This window comes from Dermacentor variabilis, chromosome 7 (assembly GCF_050947875.1).
Source record: "Dermacentor variabilis isolate Ectoservices chromosome 7, ASM5094787v1, whole genome shotgun sequence".
Taxonomy (NCBI): Eukaryota; Metazoa; Arthropoda; class Arachnida; order Ixodida; family Ixodidae; genus Dermacentor; species Dermacentor variabilis.
In genome coordinates this window covers 54098567-54125626 of record NC_134574.1, presented here as the reverse complement: position 1 = coordinate 54125626, position 27060 = coordinate 54098567, and the positions used below count along the sequence as shown (strand labels likewise).

At 44.8% G+C, this 27060-nt stretch overlaps 1 protein-coding gene across 2 annotated transcripts in view; it reads left to right on the top strand.

Annotated features, from left to right (window-relative positions):
• The window catches only part of LOC142587443 (epoxide hydrolase 2-like), a 56560-nt gene that overhangs the window by 20193 nt on the left and 9307 nt on the right, over positions 1–27060 (top strand). Inside the window, exons 2-5 of one of the 2 annotated variants that reach the window (XM_075698465.1) lie at positions 5182–5412; positions 10078–10214; positions 20328–20440; positions 24165–24342. In XM_075698465.1, coding sequence (XP_075554580.1) covers positions 5224–5412; positions 10078–10214; positions 20328–20440; positions 24165–24342 — 617 coding nt within the window. In that variant the 5' untranslated portion in view covers positions 5182–5223. The remainder of the gene's footprint in view (positions 1–5181; positions 5413–10077; positions 10215–20327; positions 20441–24164; positions 24343–27060) is intronic. The other variant, XM_075698466.1, reaches the window with a different exon arrangement.

Genomic DNA, 27060 nt, shown 5'->3' with positions numbered 1-27060 from the left:
GTCGATATAATTTCACTTTCTCTCTCAAATGCAACAAATTTAATTAAAATCGGTCCGGGGGTTATCTCAGAAAAACGTTTTTGCCTTTTTACATGTATTAGAATAGGCCGCGTCGGAGTTGGGCCCGAGCTAAAGCTTCCTCTTAAATATCAGTCAACCCAAGGTAGATGCTCATGAGTTGGTGTTATTTTGATAACTGTGTTCGAATAAAATCAAGTACAACTTTATTTTTCCCATCGTCGGTATTTCACCCATCGGCGTTTTCATAGCATATGTAAAAATTATTGCGAGCAGTCATTCCCGTCATGTGGGATTTTCACTCACACAAGAGCACGCAGTCCATTTCAGACGGACCTTCGAACGAAGCTTGATTAGCAGGCTAACCTCTTACATTTTTAACACCGCCTGTGCGAGTGCCCTTATCCATTATTTTATAATATTGCGCACCATTTCAATATACTGTACAACACTGTACACGAAATTAACAGAGCACGTGGAGGCTGATGAGTCAGTTGAGCGTACACTACACTACGTTGCTTGCGCCGAAAAGGTGATCAAACCCGATAACGAAGCATAGGAAGGCGTCTGAGTGCTACCTGATCTGTCAACAATTGCTTCGCGACCTAAAGAATGTGGCAACGAACGAACCAGGTGCCTGCTGCAATGAGTAAAAGCAAATGCGTCCTGTACAAACGAACTTTCCGTTTTCACATTTGCGAATCTGTCGCATTCCCGCATAGCATGCGCATGACAATGGTAATATTGACGCCCAGAAATATTCATAATAATTTTATTGCGTTGTCTCACCTAAAAGCGTCGGGAACTAGGATCCTGGTGCATATATTGGATATTTCCTTTCTTTAGGCACTTACACAAGTAAGAGTCGTAGCCTTGCCCGAAAGGCTAAGCATCGATTGCAATAGCAAATGAGTGGATAGCTATACGAAGTAAGGATAGTACTTTTATCGGCCGTGTAAACTTGTAAGCATAGGCGTGCAAACTAAATTAACAAGTACGCTGTCACGCGCACACACGCCAACTTAAACAGATCGCACGGGATGACCGCGGAAATTCGCTGTCAGAACGCTGCAGTGAGGAAACGCAGCAGCAGCGAGCAAATTGACCTTCGTGCAGGCGGTCGCAACAATGCGAACTATGCCTTAAAAACACAACGTAGCCCAAACTCTGCACCCGTAGCAAATGGCTATCAAGATACAGCGGTCCAGCCTGGCACGTGCAGGCTCCCGGATCTCCAGTAGTAAGACGCCTCTCACCCCTTTTTCCTACTCTCCCCCGGAAGCCTTGCGCGTGACGGAAAGCAGTGCGCTTCCTCCACGCTTTCAGCTGTTGTGTGGGCGAGATTGAGCCCCGATCGCCTGCTCATCCCGCACGCTTTCACTCGTACATACAGCATACGCCGCGCCACGACGATTTGATCGACTTTGGACTTTGTACGGAACCTCACACAGACGCCGACGGCAGAAATGCGCCTGGAGTGTTCGTATAATTGCTCTGGCAATAAAACGCCAAATTTTGGTTTCAATCGTGTTCCTGGAGGGGCTTGTTTAATGTTTCTGATAATTATCAGGAACTGACTAACCAATTATTGCTCATTTAAATGCATTAAAAAGAAATCGACTCACTGCTACACTAAAGCAAAGAAATAAAAGTTACAGTGCACTTCATGAACGCGGGTGACGCGCAAGGGTATGGGTGCTATGACGCACACAAAGCTATCGGCCCTCGGTGCGCCTTGACGCCTACAATGTCCGAATCTCAGGTTGTACTCAAGATAGGCCTCGCGCAACACACGCAGCAGCCCCCGGATTAGAACGGCCCGTTGTAAACACTTGGTGCGTTTTCGTTGAAAACTTACTATTTAAATTACCTAGCAAGGTGTCAGGGCGCAAAAGCAAATAGCAAGTATCCGCACTCGATGACCGCGGACACTTGCAGTCAAAACGCTGGCAGGAGGAATCGCGGCAGCCGCAGTGAGCGAAGTGGCGTTCGTGCTGCCTATGGCTTCAATGCAAACTCAACAGTGACAACAGAGCGCACGCAAAGCTAAGAGCTATCGGCCCACCTAGACTGTGCCTCAAACCACATCGCTTCAAGTGCGCGTAACCGTGCGCAGTCGAATACAGCACCGCCGCTTGCAAGGTCTAATGTGCGCGACAGAGTATGGCGCGCTTCCTTCCCTTGCGCACGCAAGATTGATCCACTATCATCGGCTCACCGTCGCAGCTCTCACTCGCACAGACAGCGTGCGGCGCGCGAGGTCGGCGCTACCACGAGACAAACCTAGCACGTATACATCGCGAAGAAAATCAGTAGCAACTGCCAGAGGAGGTCCACCTAGTACGCATCCGCCTGCCATCCACCTCTGCGACGTTCGGCCTCGTTTCTTCTTCGCCACTTCGCTCAACGTTGTCCACATATTCATCTAGGGGCCCTATAACGTAAAACTATTGCAAAATGTTTCTATTCCAATCTCCTGACGTCAAATTTGCGCAACCACCAACGCAAGCACCGGGCGGTCACCCGCATGGTTGTCTAAACAGACCGATCAAACGCTCTCCTCGTTCATAGGAGGTCACTTTTGTTTGCTTGAAAAACGAGTAACGTTGCCTACACTGAGCGGCTTGTCGTATCTAATTGGCTGACAAGAGGCGAGCAGAAGGCTCAAGTGGAGAGGGAATCGATGGGGCCGAGCCACTGCACTGAAAGTCGATAACCGGATGAAGAGGGTGGTGCCGGCGGCTACGATTGGTCGGCTTTCCCTTACTTAGCTTGCGGTGGCTGGTCGAAAATCGCGGCGGCGTGCAGCGGAAGCTCAAGAATGATGCTAAAACGGACCCTCAGCAAAGAAGAGTTGGCAGAATGAGGGGGTAAACATGCCGAAAGTGCTTGAAAACGTTACACGGCCACGCAAGAAGCCTTATTATACCCAAATACGCCCATGCTCTACGGCAGGTGCGAGTAGCCAACGTCTGAGCGATTGGCGGCAGCCATCTTCTATTCCTTTCGGAACGGGGCCGCCTGCTGCTATTCCGAAGAAAATTGAGTTTTGTTCGGCATATTAATGCATCTTTATCGCGTACACGTCACTCTGATGCGGTGAGTTCTTGCGGTTTTGTGACGTCGCGTGACAGGCAGGTGAAGTGGGTGCAGCCCGAAAACTTTTTACCAGTAGCCGAAGGCTAATGGCGAAAAGGGGTCGAATCTGAAATAACTGTTTTTCTTTTTTCTGTCAAATCATGCATAAACAGTGTGTACACATCATATCAGATGGGGAGGTATCGCGGTTTTCGTGACGTCGCGTGACAGACAGGTGAAGTGCGGTTGGTCGAAAAAAGTTTTTGACCAATCGTGGAGGGCTGATAGCAGAATTGGAATAGAAAAGTTTGGAATAGTTTTACGTTATAGCGCCCTAGGTGCGGTATATGGCCGCGCGCTGAGCGCGCTCCTTCGCGCTATCCCGAACATCTGATTTTCTTCATCTCCAGACGCGTTCCTCGTTCGCTTGCATGGCTGCTACAGATGAACACCGCCGATTTGAAGAGTTGGCCAGTTACGCTTGCGCGTGAAACACCAGTGATCAGGCTATAAGTTTATGCATAGCGGTATACGCGGCGGCTACCGCTTTCTGAAATAAAACGGTAAATCATAAATGCACTGAAACTGAGCGCATTTCTAGCGGTAGCGAAATAGTTGAAGCGAATAGCTTTCTTGGGCGTGTTGCTGCTTGAGGTGGCATTTAGGTCAGGAGTCTACCAAGCCCACTCACGAGTACGTTCGGCATTAGGAATGAAGAAAAAAGGGTTTATTTTACAGAACTTACACTGGATTCAGATACGGAAGCCCACTCCATGGAGGAGCATATTAAACGTCTAGGTTCACATCAGGACACGTCAACCCCCCTCACTGTACCAAAAGTCTCCGCTTTTAATACCGTCGTCTTCCCTAGGAGAATAGACTAAGGAATCTGATGACTTTATTGCGACCAATCACAATCGTCGAATCGGTCACAAGATACCGCCCATGATATCGCACCGTTCCGCCGTACTCCACCTCCTATGTTGCACCTACGCCCTCACCTATGGCGCAAGCCTGTAGCAGTCTGGGAAGCCTACGCCGTAGCCATTCCCACGACAGCTTTCGACGTTGGCCCTTTCATCAATTAGTTCAGGTTGTCAGGTTCAGGAAGAGGGGTCTTTGGCTGACCCGTCAAGAGTCGGCGTCAAGGCTCTGTCGGCTTCTGGATAGGCTCTAATAAATGAGGGGGGGGGGGGCTGGGCGGGGGGCCTTGTGGTAAACGTGTGAAGAATGCTCATCGCTACATTCAGACATAACAAGCGCTATAGTCAAGGAGCCGAAGAAAGCTGAGTGGTTTGACTTTCTCGGCTGTTTTCGTGGTTGTTCGATGGTTGGAGGGTTCTGGCGGTTGGAGTTTTCTATCGGTCCATGGTCGGTGATATGACTGGGCAAAGAAAACGTTCGTTCCTTCATTCGCTGTAGCGCTAGCTCCCTTGCTCACTCGCTTCGCTCCCTTACTTTCTCTCGTTCCTTTGTTCATTCATTCGGGCTATTCGCTCACATTCTTGGTTTTCTGCTCAATTTTATTAGTCTATGGCCCTTATGTACCGTCCTCTAACACTACAATTGGGTAAGCATATGGGCTCACTATGTCATATGGCTCTGGCAACAGATGTATGCAATGGCAACAACGCCGATCTCCAAGCACTCAACGCCGTAAGCTCTACCGTCTCGGCTGTCGAACTTTTGCTGCTGTAAATCGTCACACCCCGGCAGCACCATTTCTCGAAGTATACTTTGCCTAGTGCGCTTGATTTTCGTCACTTTAGAATATCAACCGCTGTACCAACGCACCAAAGTGCCGCTTGTTCAGTACGTTCATGTTTTCGATGCGTTAGGTTTATCACTTGCCTATTGCAATGAATATGAGCCTCAGTCATTCAGTCCAAGCGTTTATTTCCTTCTCGCTGAGCTATCTTTTGCCTCTTTATGAACACACGAGATCAGCCTAACAACGCAAAAGGAATGAAATCTTGTGTGACCCACACTCGCCACTGAAGAAATACTTCTGGAAAATTTTCATTTATAACCTTTATTTACTGTTAGAAGTGATATGTTAAAGCAATACCGTTCCTTCTTTTTCAGGTGGTTTTTCTTCATTAAGTTGCCAAACCTACTTCCGCCAATATGGTGCCCGCACCCATAGGCAAACTTATGGTTCTGGCGATCGGAACAAGCATGTGGCTCTGGCTCAAGGCGTACGTCAGTGTGCAAATTTTTTTGTACGGCGACGGTATTCTCAAACCACTGCACAGGTTGGAGCCAGAAGACTTCATGAACAATTCGTATGGAGAACATAAATACGTAAATTTGACGGTAGGTTAAACATACACTTTCCCAGTTTACCTGTTGCGACGATAATTGTAGGACACCCCGTGATGAGTTAGGACTAGTGAAGCAGATTGTCATTGCATTGAGCTACCGAGGCCGAAAAGGCGGAACTCCAAAAAGAAGCCGCCTACGCCGGATGTGCGCTCTTCGATTACGCCAAGTAGAAGATAGTGCCGCACCTTGAAAATGACAATTAAGTTCTCAGACACAACGTCCCAAAGCAAGACACCGGTAACGCCGATACTTTATAGTCATAGACTCCGTAGGAAGTTCGACTACCACTAGATCGTATAAGTCAGTGTCGCGAGTGTCTTGGCATTTCGTTCACGTAAAAATGTGGCCACCGCGGTCAGGAAACGAATCCGCGACTTCGAGCTGAGCAAAGTGCCATAGTCACTGCGCCGCTGTGGCCGGTCAGCTCACAATTAATTAGTAATAATGTGTCGAAACTTCTGTTTGCAGTTACTGAGTTAGAATAATTAAAGAGTTAGTAGCCTATACACACTTTAGTTTTATTTTGTTACCTATGTCCCGGCGCTGTACGTCAAACCAAAGGGTTGCACAGTGTGCTCGAATTATGCGAACCTAACCGCATCAATGAAACAGCTGAGCATTCCTGTTTCTTTCCTTTCCTTCTACGTGGTTCCTTGAGCCTTTTCAAGTTATTGCTCTTTAGAGCAAAGGCGTTTAAAAACACATTTGAGGCATGGCTACAACCAGAAAATCCGCAAGACCAATCAATTAGAGAACTGAGCCTTCTAATATAACGCAGGCAGTATGGATACGAGGAATTAATTTGAACAAAATAAGATTGCTTATGTGCAACCACAGTTTGATACATGAGCGTCTTTGCAAAGACTTACCATGGGATCGCAGACGCCGAGGGCGGCCATCCAACCCTCGAACTTGCGCTCAGCCACAAAAAGCGATCACATCGGGTCATGAAGTGCAATTATCGAGTTAAAATATTTTGGCACCTAACTCTATAGTAGGAGGTGTCATACGAGGAGAATGGAAAACCGGAACAACCAGGCAGAAAAATTGCAAGATACTCGTATTTGCAGTCGTATTTATCTGCAAAACTTCCATTCAGGCAAAGCGTTGGCGCTAATAACCGTTTACTGGCCCTCACTTTTGCGGGTTGGACTATTCGTGGCTTGTGACTGCTGCATGTGCGCAGAGCTTCTCCTCCTCGCGCCATTCGAAAATTTTGGGGGGAATCTTTCTGAAGCGCTGACACCTCAGAGAGGGGCGTCTTGTACAGGATCTTGTACAGAACGCCCCTACAACCGAGTGAAGCAGGTGGCGTGTTTTTTAATGAGCACCTGTTCACCAGGCGCTCATCTCAGAGCTCAGTACATCTCAGTAACTTGACTATTGATGCCAAAACGACGTCGTCATAAAAGCTGCTACCGACTTCCTTAAGTCGGTGTGACCGTGAGGTATGCAAAAAGAACGGTCCTTATCCATTGCAAGATCGGTATTGTAAGGGCTCTTGTCTCTAGCACTGGACGAGTAATAACGCTAGTACAGTTGCTGAGTAATAAGCTGACAGGAGCCGTCCCAGCGTTGCCTAAAACATGATTGCATGGAATGAACACACGTCTAAATAAGGTGGCAATCTAGCAAGTTGTGACCAGGTCATTTTTTTGCAACAATTGACTTCGCAGAGCCAACACATCAAAGGAAGTAAACAGGTTTATTGAGGTCTTCCTTTAAATTGAAGCATTTTTCGCCTACTTTTCCAGTTTTGACGTGGCATCTGGGAGCTAGGTGCTGCTGGGTAGATCGCAATCTCGTCGGATATAATTATAGATGTATACACAAAGTATATACAGCTCCTAATAAAAGTATCATGGAGCCCTTGTCTGCTGACCAAGTACTGGCACCTGTGTATTACGTAACAAAAATGCAGTCCCCTACTTAAATATAATACTGGTTCATGAGTATGTCTGAAGCACATCGTCATGGTAATGTTTCCGTGAATCATAATAAGCAATTTGTTTCAGTTAACTTATAAAGCGAAGTTCTGTTTGCGAACGTTCCCAGAATTGTCGCACTGTGGCTACTGGTTGCTGTTGATGTCCTACCGAATAGATCAAACTAAAGAAAATTGCATTACATGCCCGATGGTATAATCGAACCTCGTTACTTCAGGACCGCAGCCTAATGTTCTAACTTTTCGGCCACAGTTTTCCCATTTTCTTTAATACGTAGGTAATGACACATAAAATCAGCACCAAAAGAAATTGAAGATCAGTACATCTTACACAAAACACAAAAAAAATCAGGCAAGCAAATGCATCCAAGCGCCATCGCCATCAAATCTTGCGGTTGCACCTGAAGAGCATGCACACTTCTCACTTGGTCCTCAGGCACAGAGTCCGGCAAAGTCTAGACAATCTAAAAAACAACGATCAAATGTTCTGGCCAAGGACACGAGAGGCAATTTGACGACCTTGGAACAAACACTTCTTTGCTTGCAACCACAAATTGAAGGTGTGATTCAGCCTCGAATTTATTTTCAGTGCTTCCCACACAGCAGTTGAATGTTCAGTGCCAGTATCAATATGTTCTCAAGTGTGTCCGACGTTAGAGACAACAACCTCACGCAGACTCCTATCGTGGAAACGCTAACAAACTCTTTGAGCTAATCGCCACGTGTGTAACATTGCGCAATACGAGTGTATGAGAACGCATGCGTCCACGCCAGTTTCCTCTACGCCAAAGAGGCAGGAATGAAGCTGGCAAATTTATAGTATTTCATTAAGCGTTTCACGCTCATTTCAAGATGGGCGTTGGATAGGCATTATTTTGTTCGTATATTTCTGCCATTTCGTATGTGCCTGTGGGTGGGGGCGCTTTCCTGGCCAATCCGCCATAATGAGCATATCCCACTATGACTCCTACGTCAAGCTTGAAGATACAGGGTGATCATTTTTAAGTTTTATCAATTAAAAAAGCCTATTGCAGATAACATATTCTAGTGATAGCTGGATCATTCAGAGGGGCGGACGCTACTTGCACGAGAAATTGAAACACACATTAAACTAGATAACAGAAATCTACTAATTAACTTTCGATTTAATTACTTAACGCACATATTGCAATTTGAGAATTGTAGCCGGTGAGCTTTCAAGGCATACCCGCTTGAAATGGCTTTCCAAGTTGACGGCCGTTTGGAAATATGCGCCATCAAACTTGCCCTAAAAATGCATTGTTCCACTTACTTTCTCAAGAAAACGCTCTTTTATGCATTGAAGCAGAAAGACAATAGAACGCTCATGTATTTTGTTCTGCACTTTTGATAATAATATCTCGAAGCCGGTGCCAGTGTGGAAATTCATTTCAAGTGTATACGTTTTGCAAGCTCAGCAGCTACAATTCTAAATTGCAATACGTGTTGCAAAGTAAAAAAAATATTATGGGATTTTAGGCACCAAAACCACGATCTGACTATGAGGGACGCCGTAGTGGGTGACTCCTTAAATCTGGACGATCCGGGGTCCTTTAACGTGCAGCTAAATCTAGGTACACGGGTGTTTTCGCATTTCGCCCCCATCGAAATGCGGCCGCCATGGCCAGTATTCAATCCCGCAAGGTGGTGCTTAGCAGCCCAATGCGCGTTTGTAAAGTAACTATTTAAGATATTATTTCGTTCCGATTTCCGATTTTTCGTTCTATTAATGCCCGCCTCTTCGAATATTGAAGCTAAATGACAAGAAATGTCATCTGCAACAGGAGATTTTTAAAAATTCCATAAGTCTTACAAAAGAAGCCCTGTATAATGTCGGCTTAAACATACGTGTGAAGCACTGTACACCGATCTGTTAACAGAGTGGTGAATTATATTTCTAGTAAGTTCTTGGCTTTACTTTACTGTATTTGATTTATCTATAGAATATGTTCGACTTGGTGCGTGTCCGTTCTTGTCCAATCATCCAGAATGAACAAGGCATGTTCCACTACGGCTGAAGAGGCACTCAAGCCTTCACTATATTGACATGTAACAATGTGTCGCTCTAGCTTGTTATATTCAACAGTTGTTTTCGTTCATTAGCGAATAACACTTTTAGAAACACACTATACAGTTCACACCTTCTCTGATTCATCTTTCTATTTTTCTTGCGCATTTTGTCTACTTAAATATTCAGTCGATGAATATGCCCCTCTGGGTAAATTATGCATCGCATTGCCGTGGGGTTCACGTGAGTACGAGAAGATTGTACCGGCCGAAAACGTTGTAGTGGGAGGGCATGGCCCTTGCACCTATGCCATGGTACCAAAATGAATTTTTTCAGCTGAGAAACTTTGAGCAAACGAAAGGCATCTTGCAGAACATGTAGATTTTGAGTGAATGGCCAGGAATAGATAATGCTTGTATTTTGTCATAGGTTGTGAGCGATGTATTGGATAAAGAAAAAAAAATTCCATGGCACAAGGTGGTGACCTTTATTGTACGTAAACATTCCATGAAATTACACGTTGCACAGCATTTCATTATATTGAGCATTGTTTGTAAACAAAACGGGACGCATCGTTTTTAGTTTTAAAGCAGTTACGTAACCGCTTCACAAAACCTTCGCTTCAAATATATTACAATGTATGCGTGGTATCTGCAAAATTTTTAATTGCATGGACAATTTTCAGAACATTACTGTTCATTATGTGACAAAGGGATGCACGGAGAATAACACAGCGAGGCCCATGTTACTTTTCCTGCATGGGTTTCTCGACTTTTGGTACTCTTGGAACAGGCAAATACCTAGCCTTAGCGAGGAATTTTGGTAAGGATGACATCTTTATGACTTCTTTTAACGCATATGTGACGTAGTTTTGAGAAATTTATGATAGAACTAAACAAAAAAACTTTAGTCCCAGTAGAATTACCCGCATCAGCAATGCAGATATGATTTTACTAGAAACAGTGTTTAAACGGATGAGCCTTACTATGAAAGTGCACAGCACGACCATTGTCGACGAACTCGAAGCTCATTCAAAAACGTGTTAATAAGAATATGTCCCCCTAGTAACATACCAAGAAAAACCTTAGAATTAGATGAAGAAAAAAATCCATTCTTCATCGACGAAAACCGCTTTTCTTGACAACATTGCCGAAAGATCACTTTCAATTTGCGCGCTTCACCGTCGTTCAACGGATGGTACTCTTTGATCGAAATATTGAGTAGTGAGCGAATGTCAGGTAAACTAATTAAAAGAAATTACTTCTGAAACTAGAGCGCATCCTGATACCTAATGAGCCACTCGTTTATGGGGCAGACACGCTGGAGCTCTATATGTTGCAATATTACTACTGTATACTGTAACACTGCCAACACGCATTCCCTGGTGAGGTGAAAATTTCTGCTACCTCGTTTATCTTTGTTTTGAGTTGTCTGAGGTAAATATTTAAATTAGCACTAAATGAGCTTACTAATTCCTTCTTCCCTGCAGATAAAAAAATTCGTCTTTTTTCAAAGTTTACTTGCAGGCCCGTACTTGAACCTACGGCACCATTTATAGCGTGCGGCTATAAAACCCATTTACATATCTGCCAAACCTCCCAAATTTTCCTTAAAACTGGCGAATGTGGAGTATATTTACGATTTAACGAATGAGGTCGCAAGTTGTACGAAGAAATAATTATCCTCGCGATAAAGACGGCTGACGTATACTTGCTTTGAGCGAGATTATGCATGCAAGTTTGTAAATCAGGCGAAACCAGCGGCAGCAAATTCGCTAATTCGTCTAAGAGCGAGCTAGCCAGTTTTTCGTCAAATTTTCATCAGTCTCTGGGGCGCTTTCCGCGTCCTGGCTTGAGGCGATGGACGCGGAACGTTCAGCAGGCTCGTGCAGCCAGAAGTCTGCAACTGCAAGCTCTTCTATGAGAAAGGCACCTGTTCAACCACCAGTGAACGCTCAAGAGAGACTCCTGCTCCTGTGGCCATGGATGCAGAGCCTGTTGCCGGCCCGTCTGGCCAGATCACTACATTGACAAGTTCCTCAAGGAAGCTAGGCACCTGGTCCAGCATCAGCGAAGACAGAGAGGTCTACTCAATCACAGGGGACGACTCATCCGAGGACAGCTTCGTGTCGGTGAGGAGCCGAAGGGCTAAAAGGAGGCTTATCAAGGCGTCGTCACCAGCGAGTACGTCAACCATGCAGGCAGGTAGTGAACGCTGGCCGCACACCATCCTCTTCATGCCAGTGGATTCTTCCGTCAACCTTCGAGTATTGAACAGGCAAGCTCTCTCTGTTTTTCTTGAGGGAAAGGCGCCAAACGAAATCAAGGAAGTCCGGCTGAACACACGAAAGAATGTTCTAGCTGTCGACACAACCCGTGGAACCACGCTGGAGACGCTACGACAGATAACAGAATTGGGGAACATAAAAGTACGACCGGTCATACCTATGGATGGGGCCTACACTGGAGGTGTTATCTACGATGTTGACTTGGCTATTTCGAACTCGGGCCTGCCAATTCTGATCAAACCGGCATACGAAGGAGTGGTCATCACACACGTATGCCGACTCGGCAACAGCCGCTGTGTGAAGATTGTGTTCAAGGGGGATTCCATCTCTTCACACGTAAAGGTTGGTCACTTCCGACATGTCGTACGGCGGTTTGTCCAAAAGCCGCTTCAATGCCACAAGTGCTTCAAGATCGGACATGTTAAGGGCGCCTGCGCAAACTCCCTAATGTGCCCCCGGTGTGCGCAGTCACACACTGTAGATTTCTGCCGTGCAACCAACTTTAGGTGTGGCAACTGTGAAGGCACCCATGAAGCGACATCTAAAGAATGCCCAAGAATCAAAAAAGAGTTCGAAGTTCTGAAGCTAGTGGTCAGGGATAACTCAACCCATAGCGAAGCCTCAGAAAAGATGCGGCGTCGACGTCGTCATCGACGAAAACGCTCAGGACAGGGTGGAGTTCGTGCACCGCTTGCGCCAACGCCATCATCCTCAAATAGAACGCCCGAGAGCACAAGGAGGCCTCAGACGGGAAACGCTGCCCCCGTGAAAGAGTGGCCGGCGCTTGCAAGCTCTCAGTCTTCTAAGGAGCCTCCCCGCTTGATGCTCCCATCGAAGCCCGCTTCTGTTGGTGAGACTTCAACAGTCGACTGCCAAATGATCCCGGTGCTGCGATCCCTTGTGAATGTCATCAGGGCCATGCTGACAAGCATTGACACTCCATCTGCTCGGAGTGGACTACAAGTGCTTGACACGCTGAGCCCCGTACTAGCAAGCCTTGAGTGACGCCATGACTGACAAAGACCAGTCATTTCGTAAGGAGGTCAGAGAAGCGTCGATCCTTCAGTGGAACGCGAGAGGTCTAAGAGCTCGCATCGCCGATTTTCGTCAATTTGTTCTCACTAACCGATTTCCAATCATTGTCATCTGTGAACCAAGATTATCCCATCCAATAAGACTATCCGGCTACGAGACAATATTCTCATCAAGCGACATCAAAAGTAGCAAAGTCGTCGTGTTTATTCGCCGTGAACTTACTTACGTCGTCCAACGGGTGCAACCTCATGACGACAATCAATATGTGTGCATGACTGTTAAAAATAGGAAAGTCACCTTTGCAGTCTTGGGGGTGTATCTGTCTCCATCAAGACAATTTGACCCGAAAAGGCTAGAAGACATCTTAAAAACACAACCTGGTCCATGGATTATCACCGGGGACTTCAACGCACACCATACCATTTGGGGAAGCTCTAAGGTTAACGCGACGGGAAGACGACTAGCTTCATTAGTTTCTAACAATGGTTTCTACCTGCTGAATGACGCGAGTCCAACATTTCTGCGGGGAATAACGTACAGCAGCTGCCTCGATTTGACGTTCGTGTCCCACCGCCTCGCCGCACATGTAAAGTGGTTTTTGGACATTGAAACGCACGGAAGTGACCACATCCCCACTTACCACAAGATCAAGGGAATCTCTAACACGTATACGTCCACCCCGATACGAAGAATAGATTGGACTGTCTTTAAATCCCACATTGAGGACGCTTGTCACAAAGGCCTCTCTTGTGGACTTCAACAAGCTATCAAGGAAACGGCACAGACAGCCACGCGCACACTCACGTGTTCTCCAAGGTATTCTGAATTTGACCTGGAATTGGAGCGGCTTCGGGCGATTCGCCGTCGTGCCGAAAGAAGATATCGACGCACTAAGTCAATTCAGGATCTAAGAACAGCCAGGCGAATTCAAAAGAAGATACAACGCCGCATGGACAAACAAGAGGTTCAGCGGTGGTCGAAATTTTGTGCGTCGCTAGATCCCCGCAAACCGCTATCTCAAATATGGAGAACTGTGCGAGGTCTACGTTCTGTTCCGGAACAGCGTTTCCCGTTTAAGGCCCTGGCACTATTCCAGCGCCGACAAGACATTGATGTGGCGGAATACTTCTGTGCTATGATTGCGGGCCAGCCAACTCGTACAGATTCGCTTACATTGAACCGTATTCCAGATTCACGAGATTCACGCATGGATCTGCTATTCACGACGCAAGAGCTTGACGCGGCGCTCGCCCTATGTAATCGGTCGTCGTCGCCTGGTCCGGATGGCATATCTTACCGCATGCTATGTCACCTTGGTGAACGGGCACGAAGAGCACTCCTTAATATCTATAACGAGTCCTGGCAGGAGAGCAAAATTCCCCAAGATAGGAAGATCAGCCGCCTGGTACCGCTTCTTAAGCCTGGCAAGTCTTCCTTAGAGATTACCTCATACCGACCAATTGCGCTGGCAAGTTGCGTTGGGAAGGTGATGGAGCGCATGATTCTCGCCAGACTTGAGTGGTACCTTGAACATTACGAAATCTACCCGGACGCCATGGCTGGTTTTCGACGTCACCGATGTTCTATCGACAATGTTATCGATCTGGTCACCTATGTTCAACACCAAAAGACGTGTAAGAGGTTATCTGTCGCAATGTTCTTAGACATAAAGGGAGCCTACGACAACGTTCTTCATGACGCCATACTTGAAGCATTGGAATCGGTGGGCCTGGGCGGTCCGTTATATCGTTGGACTCGCAGTTATTTACATAGGCGTTCTCTCTTAACACTGAAGCTGACCCAACCTCGCAATACTATACGCACCATGGAGTCCCACAAGGCGGTGTCTTGAGTCCCACACTTTTCAACCTTGTACTCATTGGTCTCGTGGAACGACTTCCGAACACAGTTAAAATATCAATGTATGCCGATGACATCTGCGTCTGGGCATCTGGTGTGACACGGCCGCAAGTACGCGCCAGGCTTCAAAAAGCTGCCACGTCAACATCGGCGTACCTAAATGAACAAGGCCTCAAGATCTCGCCAGCAAAATGCGCATTGGTCGCGTTTAGCCGAAAGCCAATGAGATCATACGATGTCTCTATCGATGGTCAAAGCATACCTTATGTCAGGACGCACCGATTCTTAGGCGTAATAATTGATCGTGACCTCTGCTGGAGTCCTCATGTGGCCTACCCAAAGAAGCGCCTGACGGATATCTCTAATGTGTTTAAGTTTCTTGGAGGAAATGTCTGGGGTACTTCAGTACATGCAATGATGCAACTGTACAGGACACTCTTTCTTGGGTATTTGCGATACAGCTTGCCTGTGCTGACCAACACCTGCAGAAGTAATATCCGTGCACTCGAAAGCGTCCACGCCCAGGCACTTAGAGTGTGTTTTGGATTGCCGCGGTGTTCGTCAACGGCTGAAACAATTGCCATTGCACACGATTTCCCAGACTAGACCCATATAGTCCTGGAAGCGCTCAGAGCACACGTAAGACACCCTGCTCGAGCTCCTGCCCATCATCTAGCCTCACTGCCAGAGGATCGACCACGTGCTTCCTTTTGTGAAACAGTCCTGCCTTATCGTGCTTACCTTCCATCAGGTTATACAGCTCCAGCGAAAGTTCCGTTTACACCATGGTGCTTGGCTCAAGCAAATGTTCGACTAATGGTACCAGGATTACAAACAAAAGCTCAACTCTCGTCTCCAGCACTCAAGCAGCTTTCACTGCTCTTGCTGTACGAGACGTACAACGAGCATCATCATCTTTATACTGACGCTTCAACCACGGTGAATGGGTCTGCTGGGTCGGTGATCTTTCCTGCAAAACCTTCCACCATAAAAATTCGACTATCTCACCAGACTTCATCGGCTGCCGCGGAGCTTGCTGCTATTCGTTGTGCACTTCGTGTAATTTCTGAAGAACTACCCAAGAAATGGAGCGTGTTCACTGACTCCAAGGCTCCTCTTCATTGTTTGGTTTCTGCCTTACGCCGAGGACCCCACGAACAACTAGTTATGGAAATCAGACTGCTGCTTCACCACCTCGTCGAGCAAGGACACGACATCACGTTGCAGTGGATTCCAAGCCACTGTGGCATAATGGGCAATGAACAAGCCGACGCAGCAGCACGATCTGCACACGAGGATGGCTTGCAAGACTCCATTCCATTCTCAAGAACAGACGCTGCAACGAAAATTCGTGTGCTTGCAAATGAAGCCATCAAAACTTTATGGAACACACCCAGCTTAAAACATACACGTCTACACCGACTGGACCCATCCCTTCGACTTCGACCCCCACCTGGACTCTCTCGACTCGAAACAGCAGTACTTTGCCGACTGTGGCTTGGTGTCGCCTACACAAGATCCTTCGCCTTCCGAGTCGGTATGGACGACAGCGCGGCTTGCAGACACTGCGGTGGCGAAGAGACTATCGAACACGTGCTTTGCCACTGTCCTGGATACAGCGCGCACCGGCTGTCACTAGCGGCCGCGTTGGCACGCCTTGACGACAGGCCACTTTCAGAACAGTCAGTTTTGGAATGCCGACGTGAACTGTTGTCGCAGCAAAAGTCGGTCAAGGCTCTGTTGACTTTTCTACGTGACAGTGGCCTTTTAGAAAGACTGTAATGACCCCATTTCGTCCCTTTTCATCTTTTTTTGCTTTTATTTTTGTTACGCTCTTCTTTCCGTCTTTACTTCCCCTTTCCCTTCCCCTAGTGCAGGGTAGCAAACCGGACGTTTTAAGTCTGGTTAACCTCCCTGCCTTCCTCTCATTTGCATCTCTCTCTCTCTCTGCTCTTCCATGTTTTCTGCTGCTTGTTTGCTATGTCTAAAACAAAATTATCGTTAAAAAAGGGCGTGCATCCATCAAAAGGGGCTGATCATTCATCATCAAAATGTTTTTATGTCCACTGCAGGACCAATAGGTCTTCGATTATTCCAGTCTTAAATGAGCTCATTCAAACTTGCGGCTCCAAATTTCCTAATTTCATCGCCACACCTTTGCGCTTACTTTCCCTTGGTACGCATTCTGCAACTCTTATGGTCCACCGGTTATCTGCCCTACGCATTACATGACTAGTTCCATTTTTTTCTCTTATTGTCAACTAGAATATCGGCTATCACCGTTCGCTCTCTGATTCACACCGCTCTTTTCCTGTACCTTAACGTAACGCTTAACTTTTTTTTTCTTTTCATCACTCTTTGCACGGTCCACAAATGGGTCTCTAGCTTCTTTGTTATTCTCCAATTTTCTGCCTAATATATTGAAAGTAGAAGGCAATGATTGCACACGTTTCGTTTCAACGACAGTGGTTTGGTCGAGCACAGGTTTTGGTAATGCTTGCAGTATGCTCTCTAACCCATTTTTATTCTTATGGAAATTTACTCATCATCATCAAGGTCCCCTGTGAGCAATCGGCCTAGCTAAACATATTCCTGCCGTGACTGGTGATCATGAATTCTCGTTTCGCTGTAAGTCTGTTGAGCATACCTTTGTTTTCTGCATAATAATCTTCAACACTACTCTTCACTTTCTCAGTTAAGGTCACCGTCAATCATCTGTTGCAATTCATCCGCAGTGTATGTTGAACAAATCAATGTCATCTGCAAACGAAAGGTTACTGAGATGTTCGCCTTTGATCCTTACTCGTCAGCCGTCGCAGTGTAATAACTGAAATACTTCGTCTAAGTTTTCGTATCTGTGTAGATATTGCTAACGATATTCACGTATGCCTCCTGTACTCCTTGATTTGGCAATGCCTACATTACTGCTGGTATCTTTACTCAAATTGATTGTCGTAATCTATGAAAGCATTATAGAGAGGTTGATTGCTCAATTATCTGATCGATGACATGGATGTGATCTATTTTCGAATATCCCTTCCTTAAGCCAGCCTGATGCCTTGGTTCACTGAAGTTAAGTGTTGCACTGATAATATTGGAAATTATCTTGGTCAATATAACATACATTATTGAAAGCAAGCTAATGGGCCTGCAATTCTTAATTCTTTAACCTATCCCTTCTTATGGATTAGTATAATTTTTATTTTCTTCCAGCTCTCTGGTACAATTGAAGTTGTCAGGCATTGTGTATAAAGGGCCGCAGGGTTTAAGTATAATATCTCCTCCATCAATGATTAAAATGACTGCAGTTCCTTCAGGTCCTGCCGGGTATCCCCACGACATGCCTTACAAGCCCATTCTCACAGCAACCTTTGAAGAATACCGTGCAACCAACCGGTTCTTCCCTGCATGTCTCAGTGTCGTGTTCGCGGGATATTACGAATTCTAAAGTTCAAAATTTGGCAGGTCTGCATTCAGCTTTGTACGTTTTCCTAAGAGAGTTGCTGCATCCGCAAATGTGGACTTTATACTTGCGTCCATGTTTTTTAAAGAATTCTTTTCCTCGCAGTTTACTTATTTCTGATCACTTTTCCATCAGAGATTTACATACCGGCGATATCGGGGGCGTGGCTTAAGCCATCCACGAACGGGCCTTAATAAAAAGAAAAGAAAATCATCATTACAAGATAGGGACTCTAAAAAAATGGTTGGCAGTTTCGCCAGAAGGAGCGAGGTAGTGACAGCGATATCAAGGCTTAGCGTTAAGTTTTGAATCTTTGGACGGTGTTTTGTACGACATGTTGCCGCAACGTAGGACGCATGGCCACTGTTTCTGAGCAGGAGGAACAGCGCCATGGCAACTATCAGGCGTCTCACACCGCGCGCTTCTTATTTCCTTCAACACGCTCAGAAACGACCGCTTCTTGCGCCGGTTGCGCTTGTGAACGTTTGTTGAAGGCTTGTTGTAATACTCCACCTCCGATGTGGAGTATTACGTGAAGAGGCTAGGAAAGGATAAGCATATCGAAAAGGAGCGGTATTCAGCTGGTTACGTAACGTTTAACAGTATTAAATCATAGGTTGCACGATAGTTAGCGTTGTTAATGACAACTGTTGCTTGTGCATTGTAAGGCTGCAGAAAATCAAGAACCCTGGAAATGGACTTGCTATTATTACAGTTACTTGCCGCTCATGAAAAAATATATCAAGGAAATCCTGCTCTTTCCTATGTAGATACCACTCAAGCAATACAGAAACACTAGATAGAAAGACTGCTTACTTCATTTCTAAACGTAACAGGATAAAAATGTATTGAATTTAGCAAAAATAATTTCCGAATTATTAATAACTCTGGTAATAATTATTCGCACTAGCTATTTTGTTATTACGAGAATAATTAATTCACTGGGAATAATTTATAACCATTTTGTTTATTTGAGTAAATATTTAGGTAGTTCGAAGGTTAAAATTATATAATAGTTAAGAAAATAATTACGCGCAGGCAGCTTTTTATAATGTGGTGGCAAGCGCTGGGAACAATTAAATTTGGATTAACTCGGGGGAACCAAGCGTTTATCTTAACCGACTATGTCATTTAAACTACGTAATCTACAGCAACAAAATATCGCGAACAACAAAAACTACGAAGCACACACGCGACCCGCGGACAACCGGGAGAACTAACAATAGCAGGAATGAGCCACGGATGTGGGCGACGACTCTGCTGTCGCGTGGGATGGCGATCGCCTCTTTCAAGTGCCGGACAATTCCACGCCGGCCGCTTCACGGCAATGCACGGAGCACCGCTCCTGAACAGACTGACCCCTTCTGTAGCACACTGTTATATCACGCCACGGTGCGAGTTCGCACCGGAACGGGACGTGTTAAGCAATATGTATGAGGAACCTGTTATACAAATGTGGAATGACGCAGTGTAATGAAGTTTCTCACGAACGAAGGCCGTAAAACCGAGAGAAATTCAACCAAGATTTCAAGCGCAGATCGCGAGGCAACACATAGCCTCAGAACAGTACTCGAGCGGTGCAAATGGTTTCGCGACGTCTGGACGTCAGACGTCGGGCGAGGTAGCTCCGCGGACGACGACAACAATGTCGGACGAAGTAGCTCCGCGTTCACTTCCGTGTTTTAAAAAAAAATCCAGATAGTTTGACACTTAACCTTTAAAAATCGCCGAGTAACGCTTCGCCACAGGCGCCATCCGTCCCTAAACAGATTCCACAATATCATTCACGAATACATGATGTACCGCCATGTCAACATAATACTGTGAAAGAGAACAAACATGCTGCCAACTGCCGCAGGAAGCAGCACAATGCCATCCCGCTTTCAGAAAGAAGGAAGCGATTAAAAATACAACACGGCAATACCAACAAACAGTACTGCCGAGCGTGGATATTAAATGAAAGAAAAGAACAAGAGACTTTAAAAGAATGCTAAAGTTATGAAAATCATCCGTGATGCTCCACAAGACTGCACACGCAGTTGCTCAAGAAGTGATTCTTTTGAACAATGTCCACTACGAGACTGACTACCGAATTTTTTTTTACAATGCAGATTACGTTAACACTAACATTGAGACTGCATCTTGGTGCTTTGTTTCATATATTTGAGCTTTCCCTCTTAATTTTGATCTGAAAGCGCCAGTAGGCTCATCGCGGTTCTTGCGTTTGTTACATCATTATTTACGTCGTTCATTCCAGTTCAACATCTCTTTTCTATTTCTTTCGCTAAAGTGTTGTTGCACCAGACTTGCGTGGCTATGGCAATACTACAAGACCTGAGGACACCGCCCAGTACTTGATGCGGAATCTTATCGAAGATGTAAAAGGACTCCTTGAACGCCTAAGTGAGTGCTATAGCTTGCATTTGATCTTAATGAATATCGTTGCTCGTGTCGCTGGGTCAAGTCGATCAGACGCCTAATGCCGACCGACAATAACCGTCATTGTTGTGTGGATTTGTGTTTGTTATTGTGGCTAGTCCTTTCGAACAAACTGAGCTGTTATGATCGCGTCATGCACTGTAAACTAATCGAGAAAATAAAGTCTAACGGAATTGAACAAAATATAGTAGAATGGACAGCAGCCTATCTGTCAAATCGAACTCAGTATGTTACCATAATTAATTATAACTTGGACAAACTCGAAGTTTATTCAGGGGTACCACATGGGTCCGCATTGGGACCATTAATACTTCTCATATATGTTAATGACATTGCTGGTTGTGCAGAAAATGGAGTAAAGTTGCGGCTCTTCGCCGATGACCTGGTAATTTATACATGCGTGCAAGGAATCGATGACCAGCTTAGACTAAATACTGCACTAAGCAATGTAGCCCGCTGGTGTGACATGTGGGGAATGGAAATTAATCTTAAGAAAACACAGTATATGGCCATAACTCATAGAAATGCAATCTTTAGGTTCAATTATACATTAATGGGAAACTATTTAATACAAAGTGACACAGTAAAATATTTAGACATAACCTTTACAAGTGCGTTAAAATGGAATACCTATGTTTACATTACGAAGTTCTTCCGAACACTCAGTTTCTTGCGAAGAAAATTACCTGCAGCACCATCCTATGTGAAACTAACAGCATATAAAACTTTAGTAAAGTCAATTCTTGAGTATGATAGCATAGTATGGAACCCGTACCAGAAAGGACTCACGCAGAAATTAGAAAGTACTCAAAATAGATCGTTGTGATTTATATACTCTATGTATTCTCGACACGAAAGCGTAAGTGCTCTTAGAAATAAAGCAGCACTGCCTACCCTTGTTTGTCGGCGTCATGTGGCTGTCATGAAGTTTTTTTATGCTATGTAATGACAATATTAATATAAATAAGCGAGATTACATACAGCCGCCACACCGACACTCCAATAGAACCTGTCATAATAAACACATCGGGCAGTACCCGACACAGTGCGACACGTTTAGATATTCATATTTCCCGTGGGCAATCGAAATATGAAATGCGTTGCCAAAGGAAATTGTAGAATAAGATTCTGTGGCCATAGTTCTGAGCCATAGATTCTGAGCCATAGTTTGGTTTCTCATGACAGTATTTGAGCGCCTAATTTAAAGATAATGAGTGGGTTGAATGATTGGACACTAGCACACATGTGATTGTATACTGCCTTATCATTTTAAATGTAAATATTGCAGTGTGCTTAATAGATGTGTTCATTGAGCCCCGATAACTACAAGAATGTCATACAACTAATATTGCAATTGTTTCGAGCACCTTTTGTTAGTCCTTGATTCCTGAGAAACAAAGAAAATGTCTTGTGTTGAATGCCTGTGTAGTTATACGGCAGGTTTCTTTTCTTTTCTATATTTTCTTCTTTCTTTTGTTCTTTTTAGTTTTCCTTGTTTTTTCCATGATCATGTGTGTTTTTACAATCCACTTCGTGTTTGGGCCTGTGCAAAGGCCTACATTATTATCAAATAAATAAAATAAATAAAAAATAAGTGTTTGCGATGTAGCGGGTTGGCGCATCGGGAAGAAACACGAGAAGACTTAAGCCGACATTCATAGTAGCCAATGTGCATTGAATTATGCCTGTTTATAAACACAAAGGGAAAAAATATAAGCGAAGCAGAAACTGCGAACAAAACTGATTCCTCCTAAATAACGCACTTGTCGTCCTATAACTGCACTTGCAAACAGACAAACTTCCAATATATGGATGAAAAATTGAATCCATAATTTGGCACATTGAACTCACAGTAAAAGTCAAGCAAGAGCAATTTTCCAACACCGTTTGACATTTATTAAGCAGAGAAAGAGAGGAAAGGTAAACAAGTTAACCAGAAGCAAGTTTATGGTGGGATACCTTGTACATTGCCTGGGGAAAAGAAAGAAAGAAAGGAACACCAGAATAATAAAAAAAAATCCTGAACTACTACAGGCGTTCATCGAGTCCACTGGTTCGCAAAAAGTGCAACGCTGCTTTAGCTCCCTTCCGATAGGAAGCAGAGCCACGTCTGTGTTGGAGGTATGTCTCTTCTGACAGAGGTCGGTCATCAAATTTATTTAGCACAGTCGTAAGTGAGCGTGTCTGTACACAATATTGCAGATACTGGCACAGAATACGGATGATGGTTTGCTTTTGGCAGCAGTGGTCCCATGCTGTGGTATCGGCCATTCATATGCGAATGCCGTAAGCATTCACGAATGTCATTACCCATCCATAGTCGGTATAAATAGGTCGCAGCTCTTCGGGGCAGTCGTGATGGTACCTGGAGACTTAAGTTAAAGTACACGGAATGTAAGCGGCAAGAAGTATTGAGGAACTCGTTTAATTTATGGGCACATTGCATGTGCTCCGGTCAAAGGCTTGCTCCCAACCCGCTTTATTTTTCTGAACAAGACAAACCACTTTGGCCGCTGCTCCATTGGCGCCCTCCGTGCATAACCAAGTGTACGAAGTCGTACGTGTATCTTGTTGCCCCCACTTACCCTCCTGTTGTATACCTTACCATATTTTAGCCATTACTGTTAAAAAATAAGTAACGCACTCCCCCCTACAAGGGTTTTTCATCAGAAGGTATATCAAATAAATAAATGAGGCAGGTGAACGGCCTTACAGGTAAGCTGATTTACTATACCGTCAGTAACCACTCTATTATTTAACATCAGGTGCTGTTTCGTTATAAATAATACAGTAACACCTACAAGGCTCCGTCCCATTGTTATTACAATGCCGTAGGACATTGTAAGTGGCACCACGGCTGTTTTCGGCTCTCCTTTCAGTACCAGAAGGGTTACTTAAAAGCGAACGTACGTTGTCCAGCTCCCCAGGGTTTAGCGTGTCATCGTAGTCTTGTTTCGCCGAGTGAAGAGTCTCGATAAACAGAAAAGTACGCGTCTGATTGTGGGTTAAGAACCAAGATACCGATTTAAGTGCAACAAATAATTAATGCAAAATTCATAATTATAGCACTTATCATAAACTACTAGCATTTCCAAACATACATCGCTATGAATATTTCTTTAAAAAACGGGTGCATGATTTCTCACAATGAGCTAATTTCCAAGCTGTTAGTTTGGTGTATTTTAGTGCGGAGGAGCAATCAGGCAAGCACAATCGTTCTTTTTTACAACTGCAGTTTGCTAATGCGATTGGCAACTTTCAAGGCCCGTGAAATATTCAAAACACACCATAGGTTCACAAAGCTTTGCTGTAAATGAACATTTCACTTAAGGACCGCAGTGCCACACATCAATAAATGCATAAACGGAAGGGAAATTATTTTTGATGTAGAAAAATCAACAACCCTTTGCATTAACACAAATGCCAAAAAATTAACAAGCAAGAAGTATTTTCTTAAAAGGAATTGGTACTGTACAAAACCAAATGGCGCTGATTGTCGGACCATAGGATTTTGTGGTATCTGAATGTGCGCAGTTCTTTCCAAGACCGATTTCACTCATGTCATTTCCTGTGAATTACCTGGTGTCTTAGATTAAGGACGAAGTCACCAGGCAAGCCTAAATGAAATAAACCGTATTGATTCTCGTTCAAGTGCGGAACTGTGAAGACTAATATTTTCTAAATGCAGATTCAAACCACACAAGAAAGGTGGTTCTCATTGGTCACGACTGGGGAGGTATGATCAGCTTCTGCTTTGCGACATTGCACGAAAAATTGATCGACGGCATGGTGATCATCAACGGCATGCATCCGATGGCATTTGCAAAACAACTCTTTACAAGTATGAGACAAATAAGAATGTCCTGGTATGTCTGTGCTTATTTTCTTCGGTTTTCACCTACAGAAGGCTCGTTTCAGTTAATTTATGTACCGATTTCTGCACTGCAATGAATGGATGAGGTAGCAAACAATATTGTTGTCAGTAGGATACATTTGTTACCGTGGAAACTGACAGAAAACGATCCTTGAATTAATAATATTTGGGGTTTTACGTACCAAAACCACTTTCTGATTATGAGGCACGCCGTAGTGGAGGACTCCGGAAATTTTGACCACCTGGGGTTCTTTAACGTGCACCTAAATCTAAGCACACGGGTGTTTTCGCATTTCGCCCGCATCGAAATGCGGCCGCCGCGGCCGGGATTCGATCCCGCCACCTCGTGCTCAGCAGCCTAACACCATAGCCACTGAGCAACCACCGCGGGTCCTTGAATTAACGATCTCAAGCTTAGTACTGTATATTACAATGCAGAATCGTATATCCTTTTATTGCGCAATAAAACTGAGTCCAGCAGACAGCAATAAAACATTCTACGCCCGAATATCACCCTTCAGTGTAAGCACAATCCCTACATGCGCTGACGCTCGTACCCCTCAATTTATATGTTCTGCTGCTGTTTTGGTTTAATGATAAAGATGTACTTGGATATGCGCTGAAATGTAATCTTCAGCGTTACAAGCAAATCCACGCCTCAAGCAACTACGTAGCGATGAACTTTATCAGATTTCAGTAAAGCTGACAATACATATTCCACAACTCTTACACTACATGGGCAGGATCTGAATTCCCAATAAGATTTGATTAGAAGGACAACAATGACAGACATTAATTCACGCCTCTTTTTTCTTTTTTTCTATGTGCATGCCATATTCTATAATTTCTCCACGTATAGTGCCATCACCGATCAATAAAATGGATGCAAAGCAATTATTATTCGCAAAATACATTAAATATACAAGTTTGAATTTTTATTTGCCAAGAAAACTATGAGATATGAAGCACTTTTCATGAGTGCGCTGGCATGAAATCTACAAAGGAGTTTCAGCCAAGACGCAGCTGAAAAACTTTGGCTTAACTAATCAGATAAAACCCTCTGGCATGCAGTATCGCCGCACCGGTAGCTACTTCACCAATAATGTACAGGATGTTGTGCGTTACTCTTTTGGAAGCAAGAGTGCAGCTGTTGTACAGACGCTGATGACCTTGTATGTGCTACAGCTTAAAAACAACAATCTCACAAGACACTCCGATACAAAGTGCCAATTTGGTTGGCGCAATCAGTCTGCACATATTAAGAACCAGCGGCTTTGCATTCCATGTCCAGTAAATCGAGGTTGATGCGGCAACGAAGCCGTGCACTCTTGCTGTGCAGAAGAACGTCATTGGCTATGACCCACTGCACACGGGAGATTTCACAGTACGCACACCGTCATTTGTTCGTGCTCGATCCATCACTGTGGCTGCGATTACTGTCACCACTCACCCGGTGGGACACTACGCTGTCGTGCCCCCTACGACTAGGTGTAGCTTTCCAAAATTTGTGCTCCGTCCTGATTGGAATTGCTGACTGTTCCATGTGCGACCACGGCCGGTACTGGTGAGGAGACCATCCGTGGCTACTACCGTGACCATCCGTGACCAGGTGACGGGTGCCACTACACCCACTTTGACATCCAACGGCAACCTCTTTGAAACGTGTGCAACCAATTGGACGGTGTATTGTTTACAGAAGCAGAGAGCCTGGGCGCTTTGGCCACGCCAATCAGCAGCCTAGAAAGTTATGCGCGCTATCATGACCTTAACGACAGAAATGCATGACATCTGCGGCTACGCCAGAGCCAAAAAAGAAGCGCATTCTCATTGTATCGAAGGGTCACGTCAGATGGAGCCACTATTGCATCAATTGTTGTTGTTGCTATTATTATTATTATTATTATTATTATTTTGTTGTTGTTGTTTTTGCTGTTGTTGCATATGAAAACACACATACACAGGCAGAGAGCGAAATAGGGAAGGAGTAGGTTGGCTACTGCCACCGAGATGCGCACAAAGCCTGCCTGCTCTTTAGGAAGGTGGGGAGAGAAAAGGAAGTTAAGATGAGAAGGGAAGTAAGCACGGAAAAAAGAGCAAGACGATAAGCCCCAAAGACGAAGTTGAAGCAAAAACATACACGCAGCAACGTAAAAAATAAAGCACGCAGATCGCACTTATCACAGAAGGTTGTACAAAGACATTAGTTAGCAAAGACAGAGTTAGAAAAGATTATTTCCTTCCCTGCAACCTCTCTCACAAACAGGAAGCCAAGCCAGTTTCTTGTTGAAAAGTAGGCAAGGTGTGAGGAGTCTGGTCGCGTCAGGAAGCAGAGCCACACGGATACAGGCACTGATCTTACACTGTAGGTCAAGTAGGTTATGGTCCGTCAGTAGCGATGTAGGGCATACTAACACAAAATGTTGCAGTGTCGCGCAGTAACCGCAAGAAGCACCCCGTTTGAAATCAAGTAGGTTGCAATAAAACACATTCGGGTTTATTCCGACGAGAAAAAGCAGATGTGAATAGCACCAAACAATACCCACTGACGAATGCCATTTATAAATAAAAGTTTTTTGGGATCGACTGCGGTTGAGAGGAAAATGTCTGGTTTCCTTACGACGCAAGGAGGCCTACAGTAGTACAAGAGTTCTTTAATACTCTTTGTGGCGGGGGATCGAAGTTGTCATATCTTCTTTTATTCTTTAACGTT